Here is a 27,327-nt window from a genome sequence, read left to right as displayed (position 1 = left end):
ACAGACTCACATTAAACAGTGAGTGATACACCTCAAATATGGTAATGTTCAGGGCATAAAATTCTACAAACAAGCAGAAAGAGCCACAGGGAGACCATCCAATGTCCAATAACAAGCAGAATGTTCCCATTTACTGCTGCGTGCACTTCCTAGCAGCATTTTTACTTTGAACATTGATGTGAATGAATGCATTGATGTTACTGACGCAACTGAGTTGCAAACAGCATGTTTAGAACATACTCTGATGTTTATGGATGAGGTCCTGGAAATGAACACAAAGAGCCGAACGGCTGGTGTGGTGAAAGGACAATGGAGTGCTGGAAGAATGGACAGCTTTGTCCTTAGTTGCACAAATCATGAAATGAGTTTGTCTTCCTTCGACTGTTCAGGAGAAGTTTGTGGTTAAAAATTATTTAACACAGTATATTCATTCAAGTTTCAGAAAGCCTCACTGATCCCAGTTTTTGTCGGCAGTGGCTTTCATTCAAACCATGAATTCTAAATGATTAAATTATTATTATCAGAACACACCCAAAATAATTTAATATGTACGGTCAGTTTATGACCGATCCGGCCACTTCCTTAGGAAACTTGATATACTACACTGGCATCACCCTGATCTGATGCTTTTTGTCCAGGGGAAAATTTGGAACATGGATGACAAACATTCAAGTGCGTCATCAGCAAAATCCCACCTCCCCCCAGTGTATCACCTCAAATGCACCAGGCCTGTTTATTCCACACACACACACAAGTTGCTAATCTCCATTCACATTTGTTTTAATATACACACTCAGCAGGGAAGAACACAATTATAAACACACATCTTTGGATGGCGAGCCACAATTTGTTTGCCTTGGCCCCATTCTTGTCTGTGTTTCTCTTGTGCCCTCTGTCGCTATGCGTCTCACATTTCTCTCCCTGGTTTTTATTTGTCACAGCACAGTCGTGAGTGATTCTGTTTTCATTTATAGTTCCCAAAAGTTCTCCAGGCATTACTGATATTGTCTGTCTGAAATTGTTTGCATGTCTGTGATACTTGTTGTGGGATTAGACTCATGATATTTTTGCCTTTAGTGACAGCCACTGTGTCAGATTGGGTAATCGTAGAGCTATAAATTGCCATGACGTGGCTGAGAGACATAGCAGACAACACATTGGACCCTGAAGTACACATGAGACTGGGACGGAGGTGCAGGCGCTCAACTTTACTGTTTCACCTGCTGTAAACACAGTCCACAGAAAACTGAACCTGCAACCTACCATACCAATAACTAAATGATATCTCGTCAGCATTATAACGTTAAATCAGCGAAACAGTAAGACAAATGGTGTAGGTAGGAAAAAAATCAAGATAAGTATGCAGACAGCAGAGTCGTCACTCATGAAAAGAACACCCTTTTTAAGTGTTGATAGTTGTTGAAACTTGGATTTGAAATGTATTATTTTGTCCTCTCCAGAAAATAACTACAGGACACTGTACAGGTTACATACTACCAGGAAAACTTGCATTGGTCTCAATATAACAAAAAAAAAGACAAAACAAAGAATTGCAAACTAATGCCCTGTTTGAAAATTTGCCACAGTAACTCATAAAGTGCTGTCAGCCCTCTAGTATTACTGGAGACAGTCCTCCACCAGTCAGACTGCCAGATATTATTGCACTGACATGACTCACTCAGTTTGTGTGTGTGTGCCTGTGTGTGTGCGTGTCTCTGTGTGTGCATGTGTGTGTGTGTGTGTGAATGTAGACATGTGCAGCTAATTCCCCTAAACCCAGTGAGCTGCTGGCTTCCCAGCAGAGGTGAGAGGGGAGCCCGTCAGGCCATCTGACATCATGTGTCTGAGTTAAAGTTGTGGTTGTAAAGTGAATGCATAAGGCTGGGCACTTAACTTAAGAGGGACAGGAATGAGTCATGGGAGTGAATAAATGATATGACGTTGGATTAAATGGGTTTCTGAATGAGGAATTTCCCCACGAATCTCATCAAAGCAGCTTCGTACACGGGAGGCCTAAATGTCAGCACGAGCTGTGTTGAAAACTGGACTTTCCAGAGTCCATATAAGCTGACACACACAGCACACTCATACCTGCCTGTGACTTTGATGAGCCTGCATTTGCTTGTGTGTGTAAGGCTTGCTCACTGCTGGTCAGGAAACAGTGTGTGTATTAATTTGTGACCTGATGAGTGTATAAACATCAAAAATTGAGCAGATAAAATGAACAGGAGTCTTAGTTAGGCTGTGATAGGGCACTTTGGGTACTTCTGTGTGTGGTGCTCTGTCCAGCCAGCTGTCTGTCTGTCTGTCTGTTAGTCCATCTGTTTATTCATCCATCCATCCATCCATCTGTTCAGCCCATTTGAACAAGATTAAGATACAGTATCTTCACAACTAATGCGATGATCCAGTGCTACTATCCACTCCTGGGATACTTACACCACTAGCACTACCCTTTAGCTGAAATTCCCATTTTTCAGAAGATTACTGACGGCCAGGTTCCATTAGATAGATTAGTTATTATATATTAGACAGTGCTGCTCCTGCTCTAAGAAATCAGACAGTCAGCACATCTTTTGCCTCCACCAACACCTCACATGGCAGCTAGTCAGGCTTCAGTCTTGACATTTTTTAGTATTTCTCCTAATTGTTCCATTCTCTTCTCCGCTCAGCTCTTATATACAGTGGTAGCTGACATCTCAGCCCGGGTTTTGACCACAACCAGCCCGGCTTTCCAGCAAGCCCTCTCTCCCCGCCACTATCAGCACACCGACCCCGACTCAGGCACCCAGCTTGTCTGCGACAAGTGCCCGGCAGGCACCTACGTGTCCGTCCACTGTTCCCCCACAGCTGTGAGGGAGTGCAGTCCTTGTCCCGAAGGCACCTTCACACGGGGTGAGAATGGGGTCCAGCAGTGCCATCGCTGTCGGGCTCCGTGTCCTGCAGGCTTTGTTGAGAAAACGCCCTGCACAGCCACCCAGGACCGCATCTGCACTTGTCCACCCAACAGCTTCTTGTTGGCGGATAGCGGCACAGAGTGTAAGCCCCACTCTCTATGCCCTCCTGGGACACGGGTGAAAAAGCGCGGCAGTGAAACAGAGGATGTGCTCTGTAAACCATGCACCAAGGGGACTTTTTCAGACGTGGAGTCGAGTGCTATGAAGTGCCGAACCCACATGGACTGCCAAGCCCGGGGGCTGGTGCTGCTCACACCAGGGACTAGAGAGACAGATAATGTCTGTGGACCCTCTCCTACAGCCCTGTCCTCCTCTTCAACCTCATCTGTCTCTACAGCCTTCGCGTTGGGGCCTGTGCAAGCTGTGCTTGTACAGGAAGCTCCAACTTCTTCATCTTCTCCATTATTGTCACCGACTGGAGCTGCACATAAAGGTGAGAGGAGGGACCCTGTATGAAATGGGATAAATTAGACTAGCAGGCATTAGCCAATGAATGTACTTTCCTCACCATAAAGCTCACTAATTAAGACATTTTGTGTAGGGAGTGGATGTCCTTAAATCTCTGTGTATTAATGCTCAAGTGGCTGTCGCAGCATCATTACATCAGTGACAAACATGGTTTTTCCTGTGGGAATTCCCAAAGGGAAGAGAATCCGTAGGCATGGAAACAAAGTGGTGGCAGCTCCCTGTCTCAGGAATGCTACTACTGTATCTGTGGTCAGGAGGAGGTATTTCTTTCTTCCTCTGTGACCCTTCTGTTCCCTCCCTCCCTCCCTCCTTTCCTCAGTTTAGGTCAGAGAATGTGACTAATACCTCCCTTTCTCTTTTGTCTTTATGTCCTCTGTATTTCTCCCACCCTCGTCAACCCTCTTACTGTTTTTACGTCACTCTTGTCTCAGTCGGTCCGCCGGCCATTCGTCAGAATCAACCATCCATGGCCAGTGTACTCCCCTCCCCTCACTGACACCTATAATACTGTCACTGCTGTTTGTGCTGGCACGGGATCGATGGCTTCTCAGCCAGTTAATTTGACTCCGTCTGTGCTGTAAGAGGGAAAGTGGGGGTGGGCGAATGGGGGTGTTACATACTTATGGCTGTTATTTTTCACCTGTCTTTTACTGTCAGTGTAAGAGGGGGGCAGGGGGACCACCTTGTTCTGGGAGGAAAAGGAGCGGTGAATGAGTTGTACTGTGTGTACAAAAGCGTCTTAACACAAAAGTTACAGCAGTGATAAAAACCAAACTGTATTTAGTATGTGTCACTTTACGTAAAGAACCTTTGAAATTACAACACAAATCTCCGAGCAACCACAGAGGTCCAGCAGAGAATTTGCTGTAAATATTTAAATACATATCAATAAATGGGTTTAGGAAAGGAGATACTGGTTCCTGGAAAACAACCACAGCACAGTGTCAGTTCACATTTATCATGGCAGAAGGTGGAGAAACTAGTCTGTTGTTCTCGGCAGAGATAATAATAAATAATCAGTTGAACGCAGAGAGCCAAGCTGATATAATCCCACCATCAAGTGTTAACTCCCAGTAAGATAGCAAACAAGCTAACAAAATATCACAGTAACTGTTACTAGAATTAGTAACTGTAATGTAATTGCTGAATTTCAAATTGTAATGTTTTACACCCCTTGTTACTGAAGAAACGTGTATTACTACAGTGTGTTACTAAGTAGCTTATGCAGTACTGCAATATGCCACTCTACTCCATGTTATATGGTCCATGTCCCAACAAAATGGACAACTGAAATTTATATTCACTCTCACTTTGACCTTACATTGTCTAATATATTTAGATAAAGGTATTTAAAGGCTCCCTGCTGCCAGCCAAAACACGAGCCTGAATTTGCCTGCTGATAAGAGGATGAGGAGGATTAACACACATCCAGGTGACAATCCTAAAATCATTCAGCAGCCCATTTATGATCTAATGTCATTATACAAAGCCAATCCCATTAGCAGCAGCACACAAGCACACAGCTGCATCATGAATCAATACAGGATAATGACATACTAATATCGACTGCCCATTATGGTTAGTTGCCATGTCAGGAAAACATTAAATGTACTGATGTTTATGTCAAAGTGTTGTCTTTCCATTTCAGCAGATTAGAGAGATTTATTTAGCTGTAAATCGTTAGTCCCTTCTTCTTTCTAAGTTTTTCTTTTTTAATTATTTCTTCAGTTGAAGCTTGAGTTTGATTTAGATTTGGCTTTGCTTAAGCTTAATTGAGAAGCGGACTGTGGGGTGAGCAATTCTGAGCCCATTTGCTCTGAGATTACGAGGTGGAGCAAAGCTGGGGCAGAGCATGGCAGGAGGGGGAGAGGCAGATGAAAGTATTTTTTTTGCAGTCAAGGGAATGCACCAAGTTCTCAAAGATGACTAACCTGCTGAGTGATAACTACATACTCTAGTCACCCAAATCAGTTGTCACTGCCACCTTCCATGTTTTCCTGATCTACTATGGAATCGATGATGGATATGAAAATCATGCCTTGTAATGTTTTTGAAGCTGATCTCCAATCAGTGCCTTCTCATATTTCTTGGTCCTGCTCCATGGCTACAGTGACGTGCATTAGTTTGCCAACAGAATAGCTGTAAATGTAATGTAAACAAAAATGTCCTGCTCACTTCATATTTTTGTCGGCATTCATTAATAACCACATTTAGGGGATCTATATCTATCTAATCTAACTATTTAGAAAATGACCTGATAGAAAATTTCCCATTAGATCATTGCCTACAAACTAACAATATGAACAGCTGAATCAGCCCTAAAAATCCAGTATTTGACTGACTCCAGTTTGGAGAATACTGCCCACCCAAGGATGGAGGAAATCAGCAAGGGAATCAGATGAGTGAGAGCAGAAGGGGGAAGCTATTCCTCCTTCCTCCTTCTGTTTGAGTGCCAGATTGCTCACACGGATTAAAGTGTTAGGATTCCCTCCCGTGATGCCTTCTGTTTTCATTGTCTGGGTTAAGCAAGTCTTTCAAGTGTGTGAATTTAATTCCATCTCTCTCTCTCTGTCTCTCTGTTGTCTCTCATCTCTTACTTCTGTACCATCTCGTCTCTTTGTTATCTCTCATCTCTCTTCTTCTTGCGTGTTCTGTTTTCGTCTCCATCGATCCCTCTCTCTCTCTCTTATCACAGGTACCAACAGTCAGTCAGCAGCCATTCAACTGAGGGATAGCCCAGGTGAAGAAGACCACCGTGGAAGGGGGTTCCTCCGTAGCCGGCCTGGCACTACCGCCTCACCTAACCTTGATCCCCCAAGGACTCCACCGCCCTCAGCTCACAAGCAACAGCAGGGGCAACTCAATTCTGACCCTGTGCCAGGGCCCAACAAAAGGGCAATGGAGGGTCTTGAGGGTGCAGAGGCAGTCAAAGTTAGGACAGGTATCAGCAAGGTAGCTGAGCAAGGCAGCGGAGCAGGCGGAGGTGGGGTCTCCAGCTACTACAGGCCCACTCGCAGGGGGTCCCCAAGGCCAAGTACTCATAATCACTTTGACATCAACGAGCACCTGCCCTGGATGATCGTGCTGTTGCTCCTGCTGGTTTTGGTGGTAATTGTGGTGTGTAGTGTGAAGCGGAGCTCTCGGGTCTTGAAGAAGGGCCCAATGCAGGACCCCAGCAGCATCATGGAGAAGGCAATTCAGAAGAAACCATCTGCCCCTCCAACGCAAGTCAAAGAGAAGTGGATCTACTACTCCAACGGACAGGGTAAGACTGCTTTAATTTCGCAAAGAATGGTTCTAGTTCAAAAGAGTCTAGTGAAAGCAAGAGAGTAAAAGAGTTCTAGCAAAGCGGGGGCTTCTTTGTTGTTCAGACTGATTAAAGGAAAAATCAACATAGAATGTCTCAGTAAGGTGTTGGTCCATCACCAGCCTACAGAACTTAAATGCTCCATGTCCTAGATTCTCCAAGTCTCTGTAACTGGAGATGGTGGCAGATGGTGCTGTCCAAATCATTAGTGAAAAATCAAAGGTCTCATTGGTTGATGGTTTCAGTGAACACAACACCAGACTTCAACAGTTGAACAAACAAAGATGTAGACTCCAATATAGAAGTCTGGAACCAGGTCAGCATTGCATCTATTTATACACATTTCATTTGTTGGTGACAAGATGATCTATATCTGCTAATGAAAATAACATGAAAATTAGATTTCTATTAGATTTCTTTGGGGCTTTAATTAACAATTAAAATAACAAAACAATTCAAAATCCCTCCTGTTTGAATGACAACCATTTTTATGACACCTCTACACCTTTAAATACTGCACAGACAGGACTGTGTCCTCAATAAAACCTGTTATGAGGCCTTGAATTTGTAAAATATCCATTACCAAGCCCCTACAAGTCTCCACTGAAGATTGCATATTAATAGACAACATCATGTTTATGACAATGTCAACGACATTGCAATATGCAACAATATGAAAGTGTCTTATCACAGTCCTGCCACAGTGTTTTTCTAATCTCAGGACCGGTAGCTTTAGATGTCCTACATCTGCAACACGGGAGGTCATGGACTCTTAGTTGTGCAGTGGATGTCCCATTCTAGTGTAAAGACATGAGCAGTGTAGAACCATACATTGATGTGATCACTCCACTGTGGGTATCTGATCCAATCAATTGTGCCCCACAGCACATGGTGTAGAGGGCAGTGGTTACACAAGCAAGGACATGACCCTGTTGTAGTAGCACCCTGCTGTCACTATCCAGCCCCAGCACACACTCAAGTTGCTGGACTGCTCTCAGTTTTCCAATTTCATCTTGGTGTCTCCTTCCTTTCCTCTTCTCTCTTGTTTCCTTCTCCTCAGTCTTCCTAGCTTTATTTTTTACTCATTTCCTCTTCCTCCTTTCTAGCCCTTTTGTGTCTTCCCTTTCTCTTTCATGCACCATTTGGACCTAATTTTTGCCATCTGTCCTTATTTTAACTTCTCCATTTCCATACCTCACTTTTCTTCTTTGTGCTTTTTGTCTCTTATCAACGCACACCTACCTCGCTCTATTTCCTCTGTTACCCCCTACAACTTCTCTCTGTTCCTGTTAGTTGACACTGTAGCTATCAACAAGTAGAGAACATTTTGCCCCACAGCTGAGCTCTCCGTTTCACAGTATAAGAGAGAAAGAGACCCAGACTCAGGGGACACCTCCTGCCTGAGTCTCCACTTTGAAACTGTGTGTGTGTCTATGTAAGTGTGTGTGTGTGTGTGCCTATGATAAAGCAGAGCCACCCGCCACCCTCTCTTTGCGCTCTCAGTAGCTGACCACAGAGAACTGGAATAATCTGGTTTTAGCTGAATCAGGGTTGTTGTTTGGTTGGCAAGGCACATTAGTGGGTCAATGGGGTCTCTTACAGGGCGACAAAAAGATATATAGGGAGAAGGAAATGAAGAGAGAGAATGAGACCGTGTGTGTGTGAGGGGGGGCTAACAATACTGGGGTTTCCCTGCCGTTACCTAGCAGCCCATGTTAGACCAGATACTTAAAGGATGCCTGACAGAGAACGGTATGGAGACAGAATTAGACGAGTGCATTTAAAATGCCTTTGACATAATAAAACATAAAGTGCAGGTTTCCACCAAACCATAAACTGTTGGCTGTGATGCAAAATATCAGCTAGGTTTCATGTTGTGTTGAGTTCAAACACCCAAAAGCCACACTAATTAATAGTCTTATACTGACAATGGATCAAATGTTATGTGAAAGAGGTCACTTGTAAGGATGAATTCAATGCTGCTGTTCCAGTCAGCTTTATGGATCATTTTACTGTCTTTCAGTGCATTGTTTTGTTTTTGAGGCCCATAAATTTACTGTTTTGATTCACTCTCACCACACTCATCAATCTCTTTTCCAGCAGCAGGCAGCTATATTGAGCAAAAAAAAGCTGACCAACTGTGCCAGCGTCAAATAGCAGACAGACAATAGCAACTAGCTGGTGAATAAGTAGATCTAGAAGCAAATCATGGCATTGGTGGAGACCAAAGCAGAGCTCGAAGAACCACTTCAGCAGAATGCTAACCGGGATCTGTGCCTTCGGGATGTGTAAATAAGCAATTGCTTACTAAAGTTTGTCATAACTTTTATAAGGTGATAGCATGTAGGTGTTATGCTTGTTTCACTGCCCTCAAGTGGCCAAAAAAAAAAAAAGAAAAATTCAATTTATGGTGCTTTAATGTTGTTTTGTTGTAATTAAAGTGGTTCTCCAATCAGCTTTTATTTCCCGAAAATGGCTATAACTTAAAGCAATACAAATAAGCACAGTAATCAAACCATTAGTGGGAAAATTGGCAGCATCAAGCAGCCTGTGCCCTGCAGATTGGATTTCATAGGATGTCTGGATTGTCTTACAACACTGCTTCTCACTCCTGGTCTTCACAATTGAGAACACTACTGGCTTTTAAACTGGACAAAATAGGTAATTTACCATTGCCTTGCAAAACTCCATATGCCTGTTACAAAAACAATTTATGAGTGTTTTTTTTTATTCACTAGATCTACAGTGAAGCTTAGCTTACTAAAACTATATGATTAAGGTTTCTGAAAGATCTTGGTCAAAAAAACAAAGTTGTTTTCAATGTCGAAATCTATAGAAACAGATGTTTGGCTGAACAGATTCATTTTAACTCATACAAAATTTTGCCCTGTCTTATGAACATACGTTCATAGATGGTATTGAAGCTAAAGCTAAAGCTGCTGAGTGGTGATGTGCTGCTTTTGCAAGGCAGCTGGTGTACACGAAGTCTAACACAATAATGTCACGCTCCTGCTGTGTTCTGAGAAAGAAGAGTCATTATTTGCGCAGCCTCTTATGATTGCTGATAAAGAAAATGTAAATATAGGTCATTTTACGCATTTGAACGCACAATGCTTCCCCTGACAACTACAGCTGTACATTATAACATTATATGATGTGTTGAAAGAACTCTATAATGATGCTCATGTTTATCACCTATGTTTCATGGTGTTGCCACTGCCAGAAATTACTTCCTTCTTTATGTGTCAGAGGAGATTTCTTGGAAATCACAGCTGCCACTATCTGTAAATATTCAGGGAAACCTACTAACTAGGTGAAACGAGATGTGTGTGTGTGTGTGTGTGTATGTGTGTTCTCCTGATTGGATGAGTAATCCTGTGCCCATGTGTATGCATTTACGTGGAGATGTACATATGCACATGCAACCCAAACAGCCATTTTACACTGCTATTTACTCTCTGGAACATAAAACAAAACAGCTTCTTAATCCTTCCAAGGTGCATGGTTGGCTCCCCTTGAAGGTTGTAATGCCCCTTTACTAGAGCAGTTAAAACACTCGGGCAATAAAGGAAAAAAGAAAGGGAAATGTCAAAGCACAGATCACACACATACAGTACTTGGCATTTGCTCAGAGCCGGTCAGGATGTAGTGAAAACTGCTACTCCTTTGCAGCAGGTCTAAATGGGGCTTTCCAGGGCCACGGGCCAGATATTTACCGCACAGAATCTGAAAGACTTATTTGTTTATCTGAAACAAGGGTGCAGCAGTCAAATTAAATATAAGGGAATCACATAAATCACTTGTATAAAGGTTAGCATGAGGCCACAATAAGCTGACAATGCTGTTCTAAACACATTTGCCCTAAATTACAAAGAACAGCAGCATCTGTGACTTTTGTATATATATGACACCACAGCTGCCTTCAAGGAGGGATTCTCCTAAGTGTGTGTCCCGCCCTTTTATTCATCCTGTCAGTTAAAGCATGCACGTGTCCAGGATCAGAGTGTAAAGTGTTGCCAGTCTTGAAAGTACTGAATCAATCCATGCTATACTGTGGGAAATGTTCTGCAGTAGAATATATGCATTTTGCAGTTAATGGCCATAAACATGGAAAAACACCATTAGAGTCCTTTAAGAGCACATCAGATAGAGGCAGGTTTGTGCTTCGTGTGGTCACAGACATATTATTTACAACATATATTTCCAAAGTAAGATGCAGATTGTAGAGGAAAACATGAAGGGAAAACAACATTCTACCTGCCCAGCATCCTCTCTCGTTAAACATCCACACCGTTAATAATGCTAGGTTCCACATCCAAGCCCAGCGGGGAGCCACGTGTTAGAATATACTGCGCTGTGCAGTACCAGGGTGGGCCGGGGTAGCCTGCTCTCGGTACAGCCTGGGATTGATTGTGAAGAGCAGAGCTTGGGAGGGGAAGAGGGGGCGTTGTTGCCTGGTTGGAGGTATACAGCGCCTGTTGTGCTCCCGCACACATTTCAGCAATTTAACATTGTGTGTTCCCACATTGGAATGAACCTGAGAGTACTATGCGATGTGATTAACAGAATGGTATTTGTAAAGATGCTGACGCACACAGCACCCTGCTTAACATCACGTTACACACAATAACAGGGTGCAGAGGTGAGACCACTTGTTAGATCCAGAAGTTTTTTTTTTCCTCACTTAACTATTTCTCATTTGAGTATTTAATTTGAACAAAAACTCATTGTTCCTTAAATAAGAATCAAGAGTGTCCTGAGCAATGCAGCAATACGAAACAAAATCTAGTTTAGCCAAACCTAGAAAGGTCTCAGCCATGAATTCTGCTACCTCTGATACCATCCAATAGGATTTCCTGTGTGCCCCCCCTTAATCATGTGGCACCTGTTGTGCTTAGAGCAGTTTTTCACAGAAACTATGACCAGCTCCTTTCTCATCACACTGTGACTGTGCATCTGTCGTGTTATATCCTCCACCACACTTGTGTTTTACACCAACTTCCTACATTGTTTTGTCTGACCCAAAGATATTCGCTGTGATATAAAACCAGGAAAAGCTAGCAAATGTTTCTAGCTTTGGGTCAAACTGAAATATGTCGACAAATAGCTATCAGATAACCTGCACGTTGTACAGACATTCATAGCACTCAGAGGATGAATTCTCATGACTTCGGTGAACCCCTGACCTGATGTTGACATTTCTCTTTGTCCTGTACTTTAGTTTATAACCAAATACCTACAAAGCCAAAGAAATTCCCACCAGCTTCAGCTTTGTGTCTGTTGAGTATTTCAAGATCCACTGAGTTTTTGTAGCAACATTGCAGCATAAGTGGCCAAGACAAGAAAATGTCCAGGAGCTCTGCTTAGTTTCACTGGGCTGATGGAAAATACTTTGACAAAGTAATTAGTGTTGCAACAGAAGTCATTATCACCTGCGCTGCCAAAATGCAGGAGTCATTTTCAACGCGTAATGAGTGTATGATGGGACATGACACTTTAGGCTTAATTTCCAAGACCGCAGCGCCACACGTCAACAAAAGCTGTCTCATTATGTGCTGTGATACATGTAAAAATGACTCTCGCTTTCAGTGATTCACCTCAGGACAGCTCAGCTTGTCGCTCCCAGGCAGCCATGTTATAGTTCATATGACAGTTTGACTTGTCAGTTTTCTATAAATACTGGCAACTAACAGCCAGTAGCTGCTGTTTGACATTTCAGGTTGTTTTTATTTTTTTATCATGGTTTGTAGAGCTTACAAGTCCTCATACTGTGTAATGTGGGGACAAATGCATGCATACACTCTAATACACACAAACTACTTCCCTTGCAAACATAAACACATCTGCAGGCTGACATACTGAATCATCACGAGACTTATATAGGTCATTTAAACATGGTTAGCTACCAGCGGCAGTGAGGCGTGCAGAGCAGGGGGATTTCTCTTCTGTCTCTGTGTGTTATGGACAGCGAGGTGGATGAGAGTCGACAGGCTCTCGGTCCAGAAGGTTGGCACGCGAGGTCGTGGATCCCTCCAGGATTCACGCAAGTTTGTTAAAAATGAGCAAGAGTAGAGGACTGAGCATGTGTGTGTGTTTTATTCTTTACCTTTGAGTTTTAAGCCATTTTGCAGTGTGAGCACTTTAGAAAATGAGGTCAACAGCAAACAAGGCTGGTTCTCACTTCTACAAGAGTCGGTTTAGAATTAGGGCTCTGGTTTTAGGTTAAGGTTAGATTTAGTTTTATGGCGAGGATTAATGGCCATGAACATCTCCAACTGGCTTACATCCATTTAATCTCTCGTCCAGTCTCCCCGAATCATCCTGGATTTATGCACTTAGCATGTTTGCTACAGTAGACATTAATCAGGGATCAGCTGTATCAAAAGTGGAGGAATTAATTCTGTGTTGATGTTACAACCATGTAGTACAAGAAGGTAAAATATGGTTTGGATTCCTCAGATCGTCCTCCCATCCCTCAGCAGAACAGACAGTGGTATCGACCTTCTCTAAAAATGTGTGCCTTTTCCTTTAAGGTGCGGCAGGCTGTGTTCCAACACAGTTTATTTCCCCAAAACCTATAAGAAAAGAGAAGACACCTGTAGCACACTGCTTACTCTCACCACTCACTACTCCTACTGCTGCTTTATTTAATATATACTCTAGTTAATACAGTGACTTTGGTCCATCACCAATGTACAGTACATATACAGTAATTTAATATACATTCAAAGAGACTAGATACAGTAGATTATCCAATCAGAGGACAAGAAAAAGAAGGCCAGTAGGTGTGTGAAACACAAACAAAAACCCGTTCAGGTAATCAGGTTAAGTGATGCCTCTTGATCTAATTCCTCATGTACACCATCATGATCCTACTTCCTCAGTACTCCATAGCCATAAACATGCCAGACCCCTCTGATGAGACATACTTTTTTTGTGCCACGTGCATCAAACACACACATCATCATCATGGTCATGTTTCCGTTCCATGTGTGGCTCATTAGAGGATCTGGCATCAAGCATTTATGATTAAAAAAAAAAAACAACAACACTAGAAGCATGGGTAACTCATACACATGAGGAGGACACATGCGTGTATCAGCACTGGATTTTCTGTGTCAAACGAAACAAGGGAGCCGCTATATTTTTGCCTGGCGAACAGATGAGTCAGCGTTTGGAGTCACTGTCGACTCACATAACAGTCAGAGGGGAAGTGGAGCAGAGAGCGAGTCTAAACAGGCAGCAGGATGTTTGAGGGGGAGAGCTGCTGGTGAAAAATCAATATTCATGGCTAAAGACAAATTGGCAAGTGGTGATATGTGCGTGTCACAAGAGAGACGGTGAAGGACAATGTGAAGCGTGACAGCATTTGAGATGCCTGTGTTTGTTGTGACGCGTTTACAGTTGAGATACTAATAGAAAAGTGACGTCACAAAGCCTTTCTGTAATCGTAATTTGAAAAAAAACTTAAATTACACTGTATTTTCATGGCAACTTGCTCTGGTAATCGTTATATACGTCTGACATCTGCCGGCACAGCTGGGACTAAGATGACAATAATACCAATCCAGGATATGTGTGCTGGTCAGAAATCTACAGCTGTTCCCAGCTTTATAGATGAGCTTCTTTAGAGAAACTTATTGTTCACCTGGTAATAGAAGTGTGAAGAGAAAGTGCGACATTTATATTTTTTATATTTCATGTTTCTATCTGCTGCAGAGGCTGAAAATATGGATTTTTTTGTGAACGTTGACAGTCCTGTCATGTTTTTCTGACTGTTGTTCCGTGTAGACTCAACATTGTAACTAACATATCACTAACATGTACAGTGAAAAATGATCCATGAGCTGGTATGAGAATCAGTATGAATAACAACAAGTGTGGACTGGTCCATCAATCCATCATGCTTCGCACGGACTGGTAAAATATTTGTTTTGACCGTTCCCCATAAAACCTTCGACCTCTTTTGCTGGTTACACAACATGACACTTGTGAGTCCATGTGACTTCTGCTTTCAAGGCCTGGCTTTCCTTGTAAATCGGTGGTGTGGACTTAAATTGTGAAATGTAAAAAAAAAAACATAGTCGACACGCGATTATTAGCATGCTAATAAATCATGCTGTAGTACTGGGGATGTTGAGCTCTCCTCTGTGTGAGTCCTGTTTTAAGATGGATTGCAGCTGGAGAGATTCTGAGATGATAAATCTCCACACATCTTATTATTTACTGTGATCAATCAGAACAAAATCAAACCTGATGTGTTTGGTGTAATCAAGTTTTTGGGTCAGAGACGTCTCTTACCCGAGCAGCAATGGCTCAACAGCTGTCTGTCCTCAAGATGAATGACTGAGTATTTCTACACCTCCAACCACACAGCAGGTGTGTGTCTGCATACTAAAATAAGTTACAGCTCCAGCTGATCCAGGGAGATCCATGACTGATGGCACGACATACTGCCTCTCGCCTCACCCTGTGTGTTTGTGTGTAATCCTGAGCATGTGCGTGGAAAGCTGAGGTGTTGGTGAAGAGGTGGACTTGTTGCACGGCATGATAAACTCGAGATTTTGTGGAGTGCCCCTGGTCTCATGACTCAGTCGGACAACCAGATGATGAAAGCTTTATGTGCTACCATAGAAGCAACAGAGCTTTATGTCTGAATGAGTCCTGTGATTTCAATCATCCAGAATGTCATGGGAATCCAAAGAGTAGGTCTGTTCTGTCTGGAATCGAGTGGCTGATTGGCAAAATGGTGCAGCAGAGGCAAAGACACCTCGACTTTTAGTCCCTAGTATGGATCAAACTCTGCTATTACAGTAATGTAACTCGGTTTCTAGTCTCCAAACATAAGTCTATGTTTCTTTAAGTTGACTTACCTGAGTAATTTTCTTAAACTTGACAAAGCTCCCCCAGAGCCGCCGAAGATGGTGTACAGCTGTTCTCACTGGCTGAGTGGTACTTCTCCACCTTACTTGACTGACTTGTAAAATTCATGAGTGCCCCTTTAAAGAATAGACAGACCACCTTGCGTATAAAGTACCTCTAGATCAGTGCTTCCTGAACTTAAAACTTAAAAATGAAGCAAAGTGCACTTGCGACCAAATGTCACATGGACTAAAAACTGATTTTTCCACTCTTGGACTCTTTCTTATGAATATTTCTGGATGATTAGAGATCAAAGTATCCTGTTTTTCACAAAAAACAGTGACTAACAGTGATTTTTTTTTGTGCACATATATTTGTCTTCTTTCCTGCCCTGTACACAGTGTTGTGGCCAGTCAGGTGTATCTGTCAAGCCATTTGGAAGCAGTGTTGTAGATGGTGTGCTATGATGTGGACATGCACATGAGCTGAGAGAAGAGAGAGATGAAACTTTATTGATCCCCACAGGTGAAATTCAGGAGGAAATCCAGGAATCATGAGAATCTCATTTTCTTTTCTTTCTTTGCAAAGCCCTCTTCTTCTTTCATCTTTAAGCTGTGGTTCTCTAACCTTTCCCCCTCCCTCTCTCTTCCTCCTCAGGCGTGGATATCCTGAGGCTGGTGGCGGCTCACGTGGGCACCCAGTGGATCGACATCTATCAGTCGCTGGCTAATGCCACCGAGCGTGAGGTGGCAGCCTTCTCCAACGGCTACTCCTCGGATCACGAACGGGCGTACGCCGCCCTGCAGCACTGGACCATCCGAGACAGCGACGCCAACCTGGCCAAGCTGATCAACGCCCTGCACCGACAGCGCCGCATCGATGTGGTGGAAAAGATCCGCTGTGTCATGGAGGACAACCCACAGGTATGTTTGGATGGATGATGGATGTTTGGGCATGACGTTCTACTGCTTTCATGTCCTGTTCTGAATGAGGTGAACAGGTTTACTCAGAGGCATATCAGGAACATAAGTGTGACCTTTCCTGTCTTCACGTCTGCAGCTCTGTCAACATCACTGGCACGAGCAGTAGTACACTCTGTTCCCCGCATCTCTCTCCCACTGAAATCTAATCTGTGAGGAAAGCTTTCTGGTGTGTCCCTCTGTAGCCAGTCCCATGTGGTTCGGCTGCATTCCTCACATTAAAGCAACAGCTCACTTTAGAAGAATGATTCGATGTTTAAACAGTAATTACACTCACTGCTGCAGCCTCTCTCTCTGTACACTAAAGAGTTTTGGAAAACTCTGCTGGGATAACTGAGTTAGAGAGGGAGGAAATGGTGAGTCCTTCTTGAGGTCTGGGTAAGTTTTCAGAGCTACGCCTGACTGTCCAGCAGAGTATAAACTAGAAGCACTAGATGGGAACACAACAGGACTTTTTAACGTTTTTTCTTCAGTTATTATTCTGTTGAGCTGTATTAGATTGGACTAAAATGCTTTCAGATATATACTTGTTTACATGTTTGCAAAAAAAAGATAAAATTCTCTGTTGCGTGTAATTACATTTAATATGTGACAAATCCAGGTACTTTATTGCATTGATGGGAAAAACAAAACATAACAAACAAACTGTTCTCATAATCAGAGTGAATTTCCATTAGATTTCAACCAATAAGTAGCAGGTGATGTGTACATCCCACCATCATCCGCCATTTTCAGTCTACATGGAAGCTGAAGCAGTGGTTGCTTGCAGCAGTTAACCTTTTTCACATTGACTAAAAAATATGTCAGTTTAAGAGTTGTTGTTTCTGGAAGTCTTCTGAGCTCTGATAGGTCCTTCTCTAACTGGTGCAAACAGCCACCAGTGAGCGCAACACCTGATCTTTCAGAGGTCTGGAGCCAGCTGCGATATTGCCCATACGGCCTAAAGAAATATTACTGTATGTTCAGATGCATAATTTCATACAAAGTAAATAGAAAGACGTATGCGTCAGTCCACCCAGGGCGCAAAATAATGTCAAAATGTCAATATACACCCATCCTGGGGCTTCTTGAATTGACTTCCTGCAATCACAGGAAAAGGAAACGGGAGGGAAAGAACAAAAAGACCCTGAGTCTCTGGTGAGTTCTGAGTTCACGCAGAGGCTGCGGAGCTTTACACTATCACAGTCTCAGACGTGGGTAGTGCTTCCATTGCTTGTTAGCTTTATGGTCATCGTACAGTCAGTACACTGGCTGTGTGGGGTGAATCAAACAAATAAAAACTGTCTGGCAGTGAAATGAACATGAATGACCATCTCATAGAAATGCAAGGAAACGGTACCAATCAGACCTTAAGTTTAAATAAAAAATGTTTCATTTTTAGTGCATGTTAAAATGCAACAATATCTAGTTTACATTTTTAGCAACTGCTCTATATGTAGAGATGATAGTAAGAGAAATTATAATGTACGACCTTGGTCTGTCTATTCTTGTTGAGAACTGGTGGTTGCTGTCAAAACAGGAAGTAAGGGTTGACCAGTTAGTAATACTGGTTGACCACAAACCACTAACTTTTTCTGTTTTGTGCTCAGCTTTGTGTGTTAACTAAGAACAAACAGAAGTGATTTCTTGTGCTCGTCTCTGCTTTTCTATGAATTGCTTCTGTGGTGGTTCGAGCTATTTTTAAGGTGCAGTTCAGTTTCACAAACACAAACCTGAGACTGTCATTTTCAGTCACACATGAATGCAGCCAGGCTCGTGCGGCCGGGCTCGTGCGGCCGGGCAGACGACTGTAATTTACGAAGCGCCTTACATGTCAAACCTCACTCATTAGCCCCTCATGAGCTGCCTTGTATCAGTGTCATACTGTAATTTCCTAAGAACACACACACCCACACACACACAAAGAAAACCATAAACACTGGGGTCACACTGGATCCTTCATCACCATCCACTTTCCTCCATCTTCCTCCTTCTCTTCTAACTTTCGGGAGATTCATATCAGATTAGTGCTCTTGACCACACTCTTCAAGGTCAGTGCTGTCCACCCTCGGTCCTAGAAATGGCGTCTCTGTACCAAAGCTAAACTGCAACAGCAAATATAGATGTAGGAAATGTAATGTGTGGCTGGACTATGTTTAAAGACAATGAATGAATGAGGCGTTGGAATTAATTAACAGCAACCGAGTCACAGGGAGGTGGTTTGGGTGGATGGTGACCGTACTGTCCCAGCAGAGACTTTGGTTAAAGTGAGAGAAAGTTCCTGGTCTTGGTTAAATCTAAATATACATCATGTCTGAAGTCACTGTGAACTTTTTATTTTATTTTTTTTATTTGTTAGTAGACAGGGTTGATGCTACACAGTCAGAGTCCTGTCCGAGACATGCCAGCTGTCTGAGCTTGGTGTCTCAGCTGTTTGTAATTTGGCCTTTCATCACAGCTTAATAATCAGCAGATGATCTCCAGCATTCGTTTTTCATTCTGTCTCATTGGATCGATGGTGGATTAGATAGCAGATAATAAAACTGTATTGTGAGGGGAAGGCATTGTGATCTTATGGAGAAGTCAGTGAGTTGAAGAGCGTGCCCTCAATGCCCTCGTACACAAAGGCAGGTCCATAAAAAAGGATTTTCCCAGATTTCTTCTGGAAGAGGCTGACTGGCCTGCGCACAGAGCCCTGACTCCAAACCCATGTAGCACATTTGGGATAAACTGGAACGGAAAATGTGAGCCAGGCCTTATCACCGAATATCAGGTTCCAAATGGTAGAAAGCCCAAAGGGAAGAGCGGAGGCTGTCACAGCAGCAGGTTACTGCCGATGACTTTGTAATGGCACACAGAAAACTATTACAGATGAATACGTGATGTTCAGATGTCCACTTACCATGTAGTGAAGGTGTGTGCTCTTATTTTGTCAAAGAAAGAAATATGGTGGTATTTGTAAATAGGGATATATATCATTAGGATTTCATTTATTCTGATACCACCCTGTACTCCTCTGTGAGTGATTCAGTATATGCACACAATTAGTTGTTTCAAGAACAGCTGCTTGCCAGCTCAGGCCCGAGGGGAAGTGGACCAACTGCATTCATTACACACATCAAATGTTATACACATAGCACTAGTTGTTTGTTTTTACATTGCTACAGTTTACTCGCTCTTCCAGAGACTTTTCACCCTGTCTGCTACAACTACTGTTCACATGATGGAAACATAACCATGATGATGAACATGTATGACATTGAGATAACAGCAGCAGCAGTACCAGCTGCAGCAGGAAGCAGTATTGCGGTTCTGGTAACAATAAAAGACCAGACCTCAATACTCATCCCTGTTTGGAGATCTTGCAACACACATGACCACAGCTGCAGTGAAAGACAAGGCAGAGAAAACAGAGAGAAAAGAAAGGAGTGAAAGACAAAAAGAAAGTCGTGTGCAAATGACTCAGTAGAAGGAAGTTTAAAAGGGTCAGGGTCACTTCACTGTATGTTCTCACTTATTTCACAAGGTCAGTGTGACTCACTTATGGGAAGCATGTCAATACGTCTATTACATAAGAGCAATATATGACATTGAGCATTGAACACTCAGTAAAAGAAAAAAAACAAAACATTGACAGTATCGATGCTACTCCCATCGGAACAACTGAGCGTCAGCGGTCTGATGGATGTTTCTATTTTTATCTCAGCTGCTGCCGAGTTGAAACCAGACATAAGACTGACAGAAGTGATTTCCCTTCCTGTTCCCTCTTGTTTCTCTTCCTCCTCGCTGTGAGCTAAAGCATCGTCAGAGAAGTGAGTTTGCTGGGCAGACAAGCACATCAGAAATATGACCTCAGATAGGGGGAAACACCGCGGTACCACTGATCTGTGTGCAGAGATGTCAGCAAAATGTTTTCTCTGCAAACAAAGGTGCTGCTAACATAGTCTAAAAATCTGCTTTATTTTGTACAGCATGGCTGCTCTTTAGATTAAAGAGCAGCCATGCTGTTTCATTTCAATAAGTCTCCTGTGTATGGCTAATGAATGCATCATGTCAGAGACTGCAGCAGATGGAGCTCCCTTCCTGAGGGAGGAGTGTAAAACAGAAGGAATTGGCAAAGGGGAAAGATGGTGATCTTGTTCTGTCTTTACTGTTTATCAACACAAAACTGAGTCCAGGATGTCTGCAAATGTAGGTCAAAGGTCAGAGAAAGGCTCAAAAAGGCAAAGAAATACACAGAAGCAGCTATGGAAATAGAGGATTTGTTGTGGGTGTGAGTGGGTCAACACTGCCCATCTTTATCAATATTTCAGCCTGGATCATTATGTGATCACTATGTGAGTTGACGATGCCTAGGGAACTGACTTGTGTGAATGAGGGATGGGCGAGTATTCTAGCATATTTTTTACATCAACCGCAACAGTGATTTGAAGGCAGGTGGGGCAAGACTGACTGGTCTGTCAAGATGCTGGACAATGTCAAGAACCTGCTAGCCCCTTAGAAGACAGATATAAGTTCTTCAATCAGTTGTATCTCAACAAACTCTTTGGGGTATATTTGTCACACTGATGTCTCTCCAGCTTTGTAAACATCAGATATAATTACTTGGTAATATTTGTTGCTGCCAAATTAGTTTTGCTGAAGGTAAAGTTAAAGTCAAGACGCTATTGTAAAATGTTACTGTACTTCCTTGGTGTATTTTTGACTTCTTTTACTGTACATACAGTGTAGTGCATGGTATTAGATTAAATTTTATGGTAGATATTAAATATACTTACGTTAGTGTTGTCAGCAAGAACACTGCTGCCTCAGTTATGAATTGAGAGTACTGTGTCTTCCCTTCAGAACACGAGTTCAAACTCGGTGTACTCAGTATTGAGAAAGACCTCTTGATTTGTGTGAACAGTGTTGACGTGGTACTGTACCTGTGACTGATGGTCAGTCATGGTTTGAAACCACGTTAAGTATCTTTTTATTTGAAAGTTGCCTCATACTCTTCCTGGTCCAAAGAACAAAGTAACAAAGAAAAAAAAAAATCCAGCTGTAATCTGTTGATGGGATTGTTGATCAGTCCCGATGGCACAGCGATTACTTGGCCAAGTGCTGAGAATTCTGGCTCTAAAAACTTGATTTCACTTTGTTTTGGAACAAGATGTGCCCAGCTAATTGGACTTTGAAAGTGGCCCAAGACCAGCACCCAGAGGCTGTCAGCTCCGGAGTCTGTAGCTATATGTGTGTGGAATCACTGATGAAGCCGGCTGTCAAATATTTCTGGTAGAAACCCTCCTGTGTGACAGACAATAATTCCTGTTTATTATTGGGTTTTTAGTTTGGCCATCAGTCTTATAGGTAATGATAAAATTGTATCCATCAAGATAATTGCTAAAATCTGGGAAGACTTCAATAAAATGAAGTCTAATGGGGCAAGAAGGCAATTAGATGATAAGATTTGAGTTGAGGTTGGCCAACCAAAGGATTGGTTTTACACAAATGAACTTATTTTACACGAATCCCATGGTTCGCCAAACTTATTTGGAAGAGGAAGAAAGTGAACAGCACACTTCTGACCCAAAATATCCTCTGTAAATATCCTTTACAGTAAGCAGAAAGACCTCCTGGTTTAACTTGGACCTACTGAATATACCATAGTGTGGACACACAAGGTTTCCCTGAGCAATGTGACATTTCAGGTGTGTTTGCTTTCAGTCTTTACATTTGTGGAGTGATATGCACAAATTTCAAGTGACCCCAATTCTAACTGGCAATGAACCTCCTTAAGTGTACCATGCAAAAAAAAAAAAAAAAGTTCTAAGACTAAGAGCATGCAGCCGTGCAGTGTACTCTTATCCCGAGCTCTGTGAAGCTGTACTGATCAGCTGATCAGTTTTGGGAAATACACTGTGGCAATAAAGTCCTTATTACATTAAATGCAAATTCCCTCAGTATATTGCTTCTGTGAAATTTCTAAATAAGGACTAAGGATTAGGACCGAAGTGGAGATGATTTCGAGACTGTAACCTCCTGATTTCCATTTTGAAAACTTGGTATGAAAAGTAAGAAGGGACATCACATGACTAATGCATTTATGGACACCTATTGAAATATGATGTAGTCTGTCATGTGAGAAGCTGAATTATACAATTACATGTATTATTTTTTTTTATTAAATGGAATCTGGTTTTCAGTGATTAGATTATTCAAAGCAGATGACACACACACACACGTACACACACTGACATCTTTCATCTCCTCTGCTTGTTTGTCCTCTTCTCTCCTCTTTGCTTTCTACTTCTTCAAAGTGAATGCACAGCCTACAGCATACAGTAGTCATTTTTCCCCTCCCTGCCACAATGATGCACAATCAAATGCAATTTCTGCCTTAATTTGGTGTTTATGATTCAGCTCCCATTAGATGCCTTTCAGTTGCTTCCTTAACTAGCCCCACGAGATAATAAAATTAAACCACATCCATTACTTTGTGGGGAAAAGGACAGAAATTTCCCAGAAACGGCACTCATTCTTTTAAGGGTAATTCAGAGAGATTATGTGCATATGTTTGTGAGTGTATTTGACATTAAGTGTGCTTTAATGCAGTCTGGGAGCAGGCTTATCCATTGACGATCTCCTTTGAATGTCACAGATAAATTAGTGGTTAAGGCTGAATGTACCATGGCATCTTAGAGTCACTCACAGTGTGATAAGGCTGAGCTCCTGTAGCTGTGTCTTAGTTAATAGCTCGTCTGTTCGGGGAGATATTACAGCTGAGTGAGATGCTTTGCTGTAACATTTTTTCATCTAATTAATCAAAGTATCCCTCAGTGTGTGTTTCTGTCCCCTGTGCCCTTCACACTGCAGCAATCTGCCAACTCAGTGCCAGTGAGGCTGAGTCTGTATGTGTGTGTACATATGAGTGTTGGGCAGTGTTCCCAGTGTGTGTGTGTGTGTGTGTGTGTGTGTGTGTGTGTGTCTAAGCTCCTGTCCCCAGCAGGCCCCTGTGTTGTGCTGACAGGAGTAGTCAGCAACTCAGCCTGATCCTTTTCTTTCTTTCTCTCTCTCTCTCTCTCTCTCTCTCACACACACACACACACACACACAGGGCTTTCTGGAACACCAGTACTGTTCTTCCTCATAGTGACCCTGTACTCCGGCTCCATCCTCAGCGGCTCAGCTCTGAGCTGTTCGAGGCTGCCAGCGTGAAGGAATCAGATTCCATGTGGTCTGAGGCACTTTCAGACAAAGTGGCGGACATGTGTACGCTCTAAGTGCTCTATCTGGGTGGGCAGTGCTGCTCTAGTGAGGGGACAGGGCTTTTCTCATGGCAGTGGGCTAATGATGTTTGTCACTGCAGTGTAATTCAGTGTATACAGCCTGTACATCCTGTATATAGTGTAATCAGCAGTGTAATCAGCTCCCTCCACAACTCAGGGCATTTAAAGACAGTGACTTTACTACATTGTCAGAAACGTCAGGAGTGAAACTTGGAGAAGTGTCCTTCTCTGTGTGGTCAGGGAAGGTGAGTGAGTCTCACTCTTCCTTCTTTACTATTGTCAGTGAGCCCTTGAGCAAAGCAGTGAACATCTGTCAGCAGAAGGCTGTGATTCTACTGAGAAGCTCAAGGGCTCAAGCTCAAGCTCAAGAGAGTAACAAATAAATACCTGCGCAGGTAATAACTGAATCTGTATGACATTGTAATTCAGACTTTGAGACCAATTGTTCAATTCAATTCAGTTCAATTCAGTTTTATTTATATAGCTCCTTCCACAATCAAAATTGTCTCAAAGCGCTTCACAGAGACCCAGAGTCTGACCCCAGAGCAAGCACTTAAGCCAACAGTGGCAAGAAAAAACTCCCTTTTAACAGGAAGAAACCTTGAGCAGAACCTGGTTCATATGGGGGACCCTCCTGCTGATGGCCGGGCTGGGTGAAAGGAGGAAAAGGAGGAAGACAGAACAGCTGGGAATGGAGAAGAGGAGGAGAAGGACATGCAGCATAATTATTAGCCACATAAGGGAATAGAAACCAAAGAAATGGGAAAAAAATGAAATGGAATTTGATCTTTTTGATCCAAAATGGCTGAAAACCAACAACTGTTGAAAGTTTAAACCTGTGCCACAAAGTTGAAAATCAAATTGTGTCATTTTGTCTAGTGTATGTCTGACCTCCTGTCCGTTGAGGCTGCAGAATTCATCATCCCTTGTGGCTTTGTGTTTTTCTTTGTCCACATCTGCTCCTAAAAAATATTTGCTCCAGTTGCATCTGCTGCTGTGTGAAAGTCAGCGTGTCTTCGCCACGGTGTGCACGTGTGTCTGTATGCTACTGTGCATGTATGTATGGATGCCTTTGTGAGCGACACAGAGCGTGTTTGTTCAGTCACAATCACGTAAGTTGTGTCACGCTGCAGCCCAATGACCCAGACATTATGGAGCGGAGAAAGAAAACACAAGAGAAAGAGAACAGCGCCGGGGTTTCTGTGTCATGTCCTGCTGGAGCTCATTCATCAGGCCTGATCACAACTGAACTGAGCAGAAATCCGTCTGGGAAGACTGAAACCTTCACTGCATGAAAATGAATTTTCCTCAAAAGAAAAGTCGTTAGCCCAGTTGAATTTTCCTGCCTTTGTTTGTTTGTTTGGTCTAATTTTCCCTCAGCTCTGTTTTTTTTTTTTTTTTTTCATCTGCAGTGTGTGCAGTGAATGAAATGACCTCTATGCTGCTGCGACCTTTAGGCCTGAGTGGGTTCACGCTGTGAAAAACAAGACATGCTCTCATGATCTCATCCCCAAACCAGTCACTACTGGTTCAAACCACAGGTTCATTACCACACCAAAGAGAGAGAGAGAGAGCGAGAGAGAGAGAGAGAGAGAGAGGGTGAGGAGGGGTGGGGGGTGCAATGATAGAGGAAAGGAGAGAAGAAAGCGAGGCGGCGAGGAAGATGAAGAGATAGAGGGAGAAACACACAATGGGACTGAGGGAGAAAAAAAGATGAAACTTTAAAAAGGGAACAGGAGAGGATGAACAGATTAGGAAGAAAGAAGGAAAATATGAACACAGACGGAATAAACAGGGATCGGGAATCGAGAAGGAGACAAATAGAAAGTAAGGGACGGTGGAAAAGTTGAAGCTGAACTGAGAGAAAGGATCCAGTAGAAAGGCAGAAAGAAATAGAAGCACAGTGAAGAAAATATGAGGAGACAAATATGACACAATACGAAGTGAAAGAAACAAGGGAAACAAGGAAAAACAGAAATTCAGTTTTGAATAAGAGAATTTAAACTGCTCACAAGAAATTCTAATCTAAGTATTTATAAAATCTTTGATTCTCATTTTTTAGGCTTTTTTAACGTTTAATTTTCTTATATTCCTCTTCCTTTTTTGCTTTTGTTGTGAGGAAAGAAAGTATGAGAGGAAAAGAGACAGCAGAGAGACACAGTACAATGACGTGGGACAGAAGCTTGTGTGCTCTGTAACCAGCAAATACCAGCCCATGTATTTGTGTGTTTGAGCCCTGGTTTGTCACACTCATGTTTTTCTCCCCCCTTCTTGCCCCCAACCCCATCATCTTCTTCCTCTACCTTTCCTCTCTCTCCATCCCCCCCCATCTCTCCATGTCTGTCCACAGTTTGACATCAACCAGCTGATGACCTCAGTGAATGTAAGCCAAAGCCTCAGTCCCATCCACAAGGCGCTGGAGTCTCCCAGCAGTGTCGGTGGCGGCAGCAACAGTGGCAGCAGCAGTGGTGGCAGTGTGGGCGGGGCCAGTGGCGTGGGTGTGGAGCAGTCGCCGGTGGACCGCACCAAAGGCTTCTTCCCCGACGAATCGGAGCCTCTGCTGCGCTGCGACTCCACCTCCAGCAAAGACTCCGCCCTCAGCAGGAACGGCTCCTTCATTACCAAAGGTGAGGGCCTCAGTGCTTGGCTGAAGGACCTGACCTTTACTTTGCCTCCTTGGCTGAGTAACTTTCAGCTCATCAGTCTTCGCTGGAGTTTTTTTATTCGCTGCTGCCCTCGACTGGCAGAAATAAGTAACTGACCGAAACACACACATATACCACACACAGTATGAGCATGTTTTCCAACCAGGCCAGTCGACGTTACTCTCAAACTGTCCCTATCAAACTGACTCTCACTGAGTGTCAGTCTCATAGGGACACTTGTATCTTCACATTAAAGTCTTACTTTAAGTAGTTTCAACTTTTCTTATTTGTGGCAACCGTGTTAGCGGGCAACAAGTGTGTTTTAAATGCTACAGGTGTCACTGAAACAAAAGATGATGTTATTAGGTTTCATAATTCACTTGCATGCCCCATTTTTAAAACCTGACAGAGCATCTCTGTTAGCCAAGACAGATGATTACTGTCAGGGGAGAGAGACTGGTTTGTTGGCACTTGCTTGTGTGGATACTAAGTATGAGCAGTTTCACATTCTTCACACTCATGGTAAATTATTCAGCTGCTCGCTAATGTGTCTCACACTTGATTTTGAAAATGATGTGACCTCAGTACCCGGTTTCAAATATGGATGTGTGGGTGCTTGGTGCCCCCGTGTGGTCCCTCTGTGGTATTGCTCTTAAACTGAAACCATTGTCTATATTATGTTAGCAACAATTCATGTTAACAGAAATACTAGAAAAAGAGTGCTCAACAATTTTAATAGAAAAAAAACTATAATAAAATATGCACAATTAGAGATTGAGGAGATTGTATGTTATCCACACTTGAGCTCAGCTTGAAATAGTGTAGCAGTTCTGCTTGTTGACTAGAACTTGGGACGTATAT

The 27,327-nt window shown here is 42.8% G+C and overlaps 1 protein-coding gene across 1 annotated transcript in view; it reads left to right on the top strand.

Annotated features, from left to right (window-relative positions):
- Positions 1 to 27,327, top strand: part of tnfrsf21 (tumor necrosis factor receptor superfamily, member 21) — a 36,405-nt gene that overhangs the window by 6,668 nt on the left and 2,410 nt on the right. The window contains exons 2-5 of the mRNA XM_041065012.1: positions 2,673 to 3,390; positions 6,121 to 6,690; positions 16,252 to 16,517; positions 26,172 to 26,448. Of these exons, the coding sequence (XP_040920946.1) occupies positions 2,673 to 3,390; positions 6,121 to 6,690; positions 16,252 to 16,517; positions 26,172 to 26,448 (1,831 nt within the window). The remainder of the gene's footprint in view (positions 1 to 2,672; positions 3,391 to 6,120; positions 6,691 to 16,251; positions 16,518 to 26,171; positions 26,449 to 27,327) is intronic.

The sequence above is a fragment of the Toxotes jaculatrix genome, chromosome 19 (genome assembly GCF_017976425.1).
Source record: "Toxotes jaculatrix isolate fToxJac2 chromosome 19, fToxJac2.pri, whole genome shotgun sequence".
NCBI classification, from domain to species: Eukaryota; Metazoa; Chordata; class Actinopteri; family Toxotidae; genus Toxotes; species Toxotes jaculatrix.
Note: the sequence above shows the minus strand (reverse complement) of the source record. Positions and strands in the feature narration are given on the sequence as shown.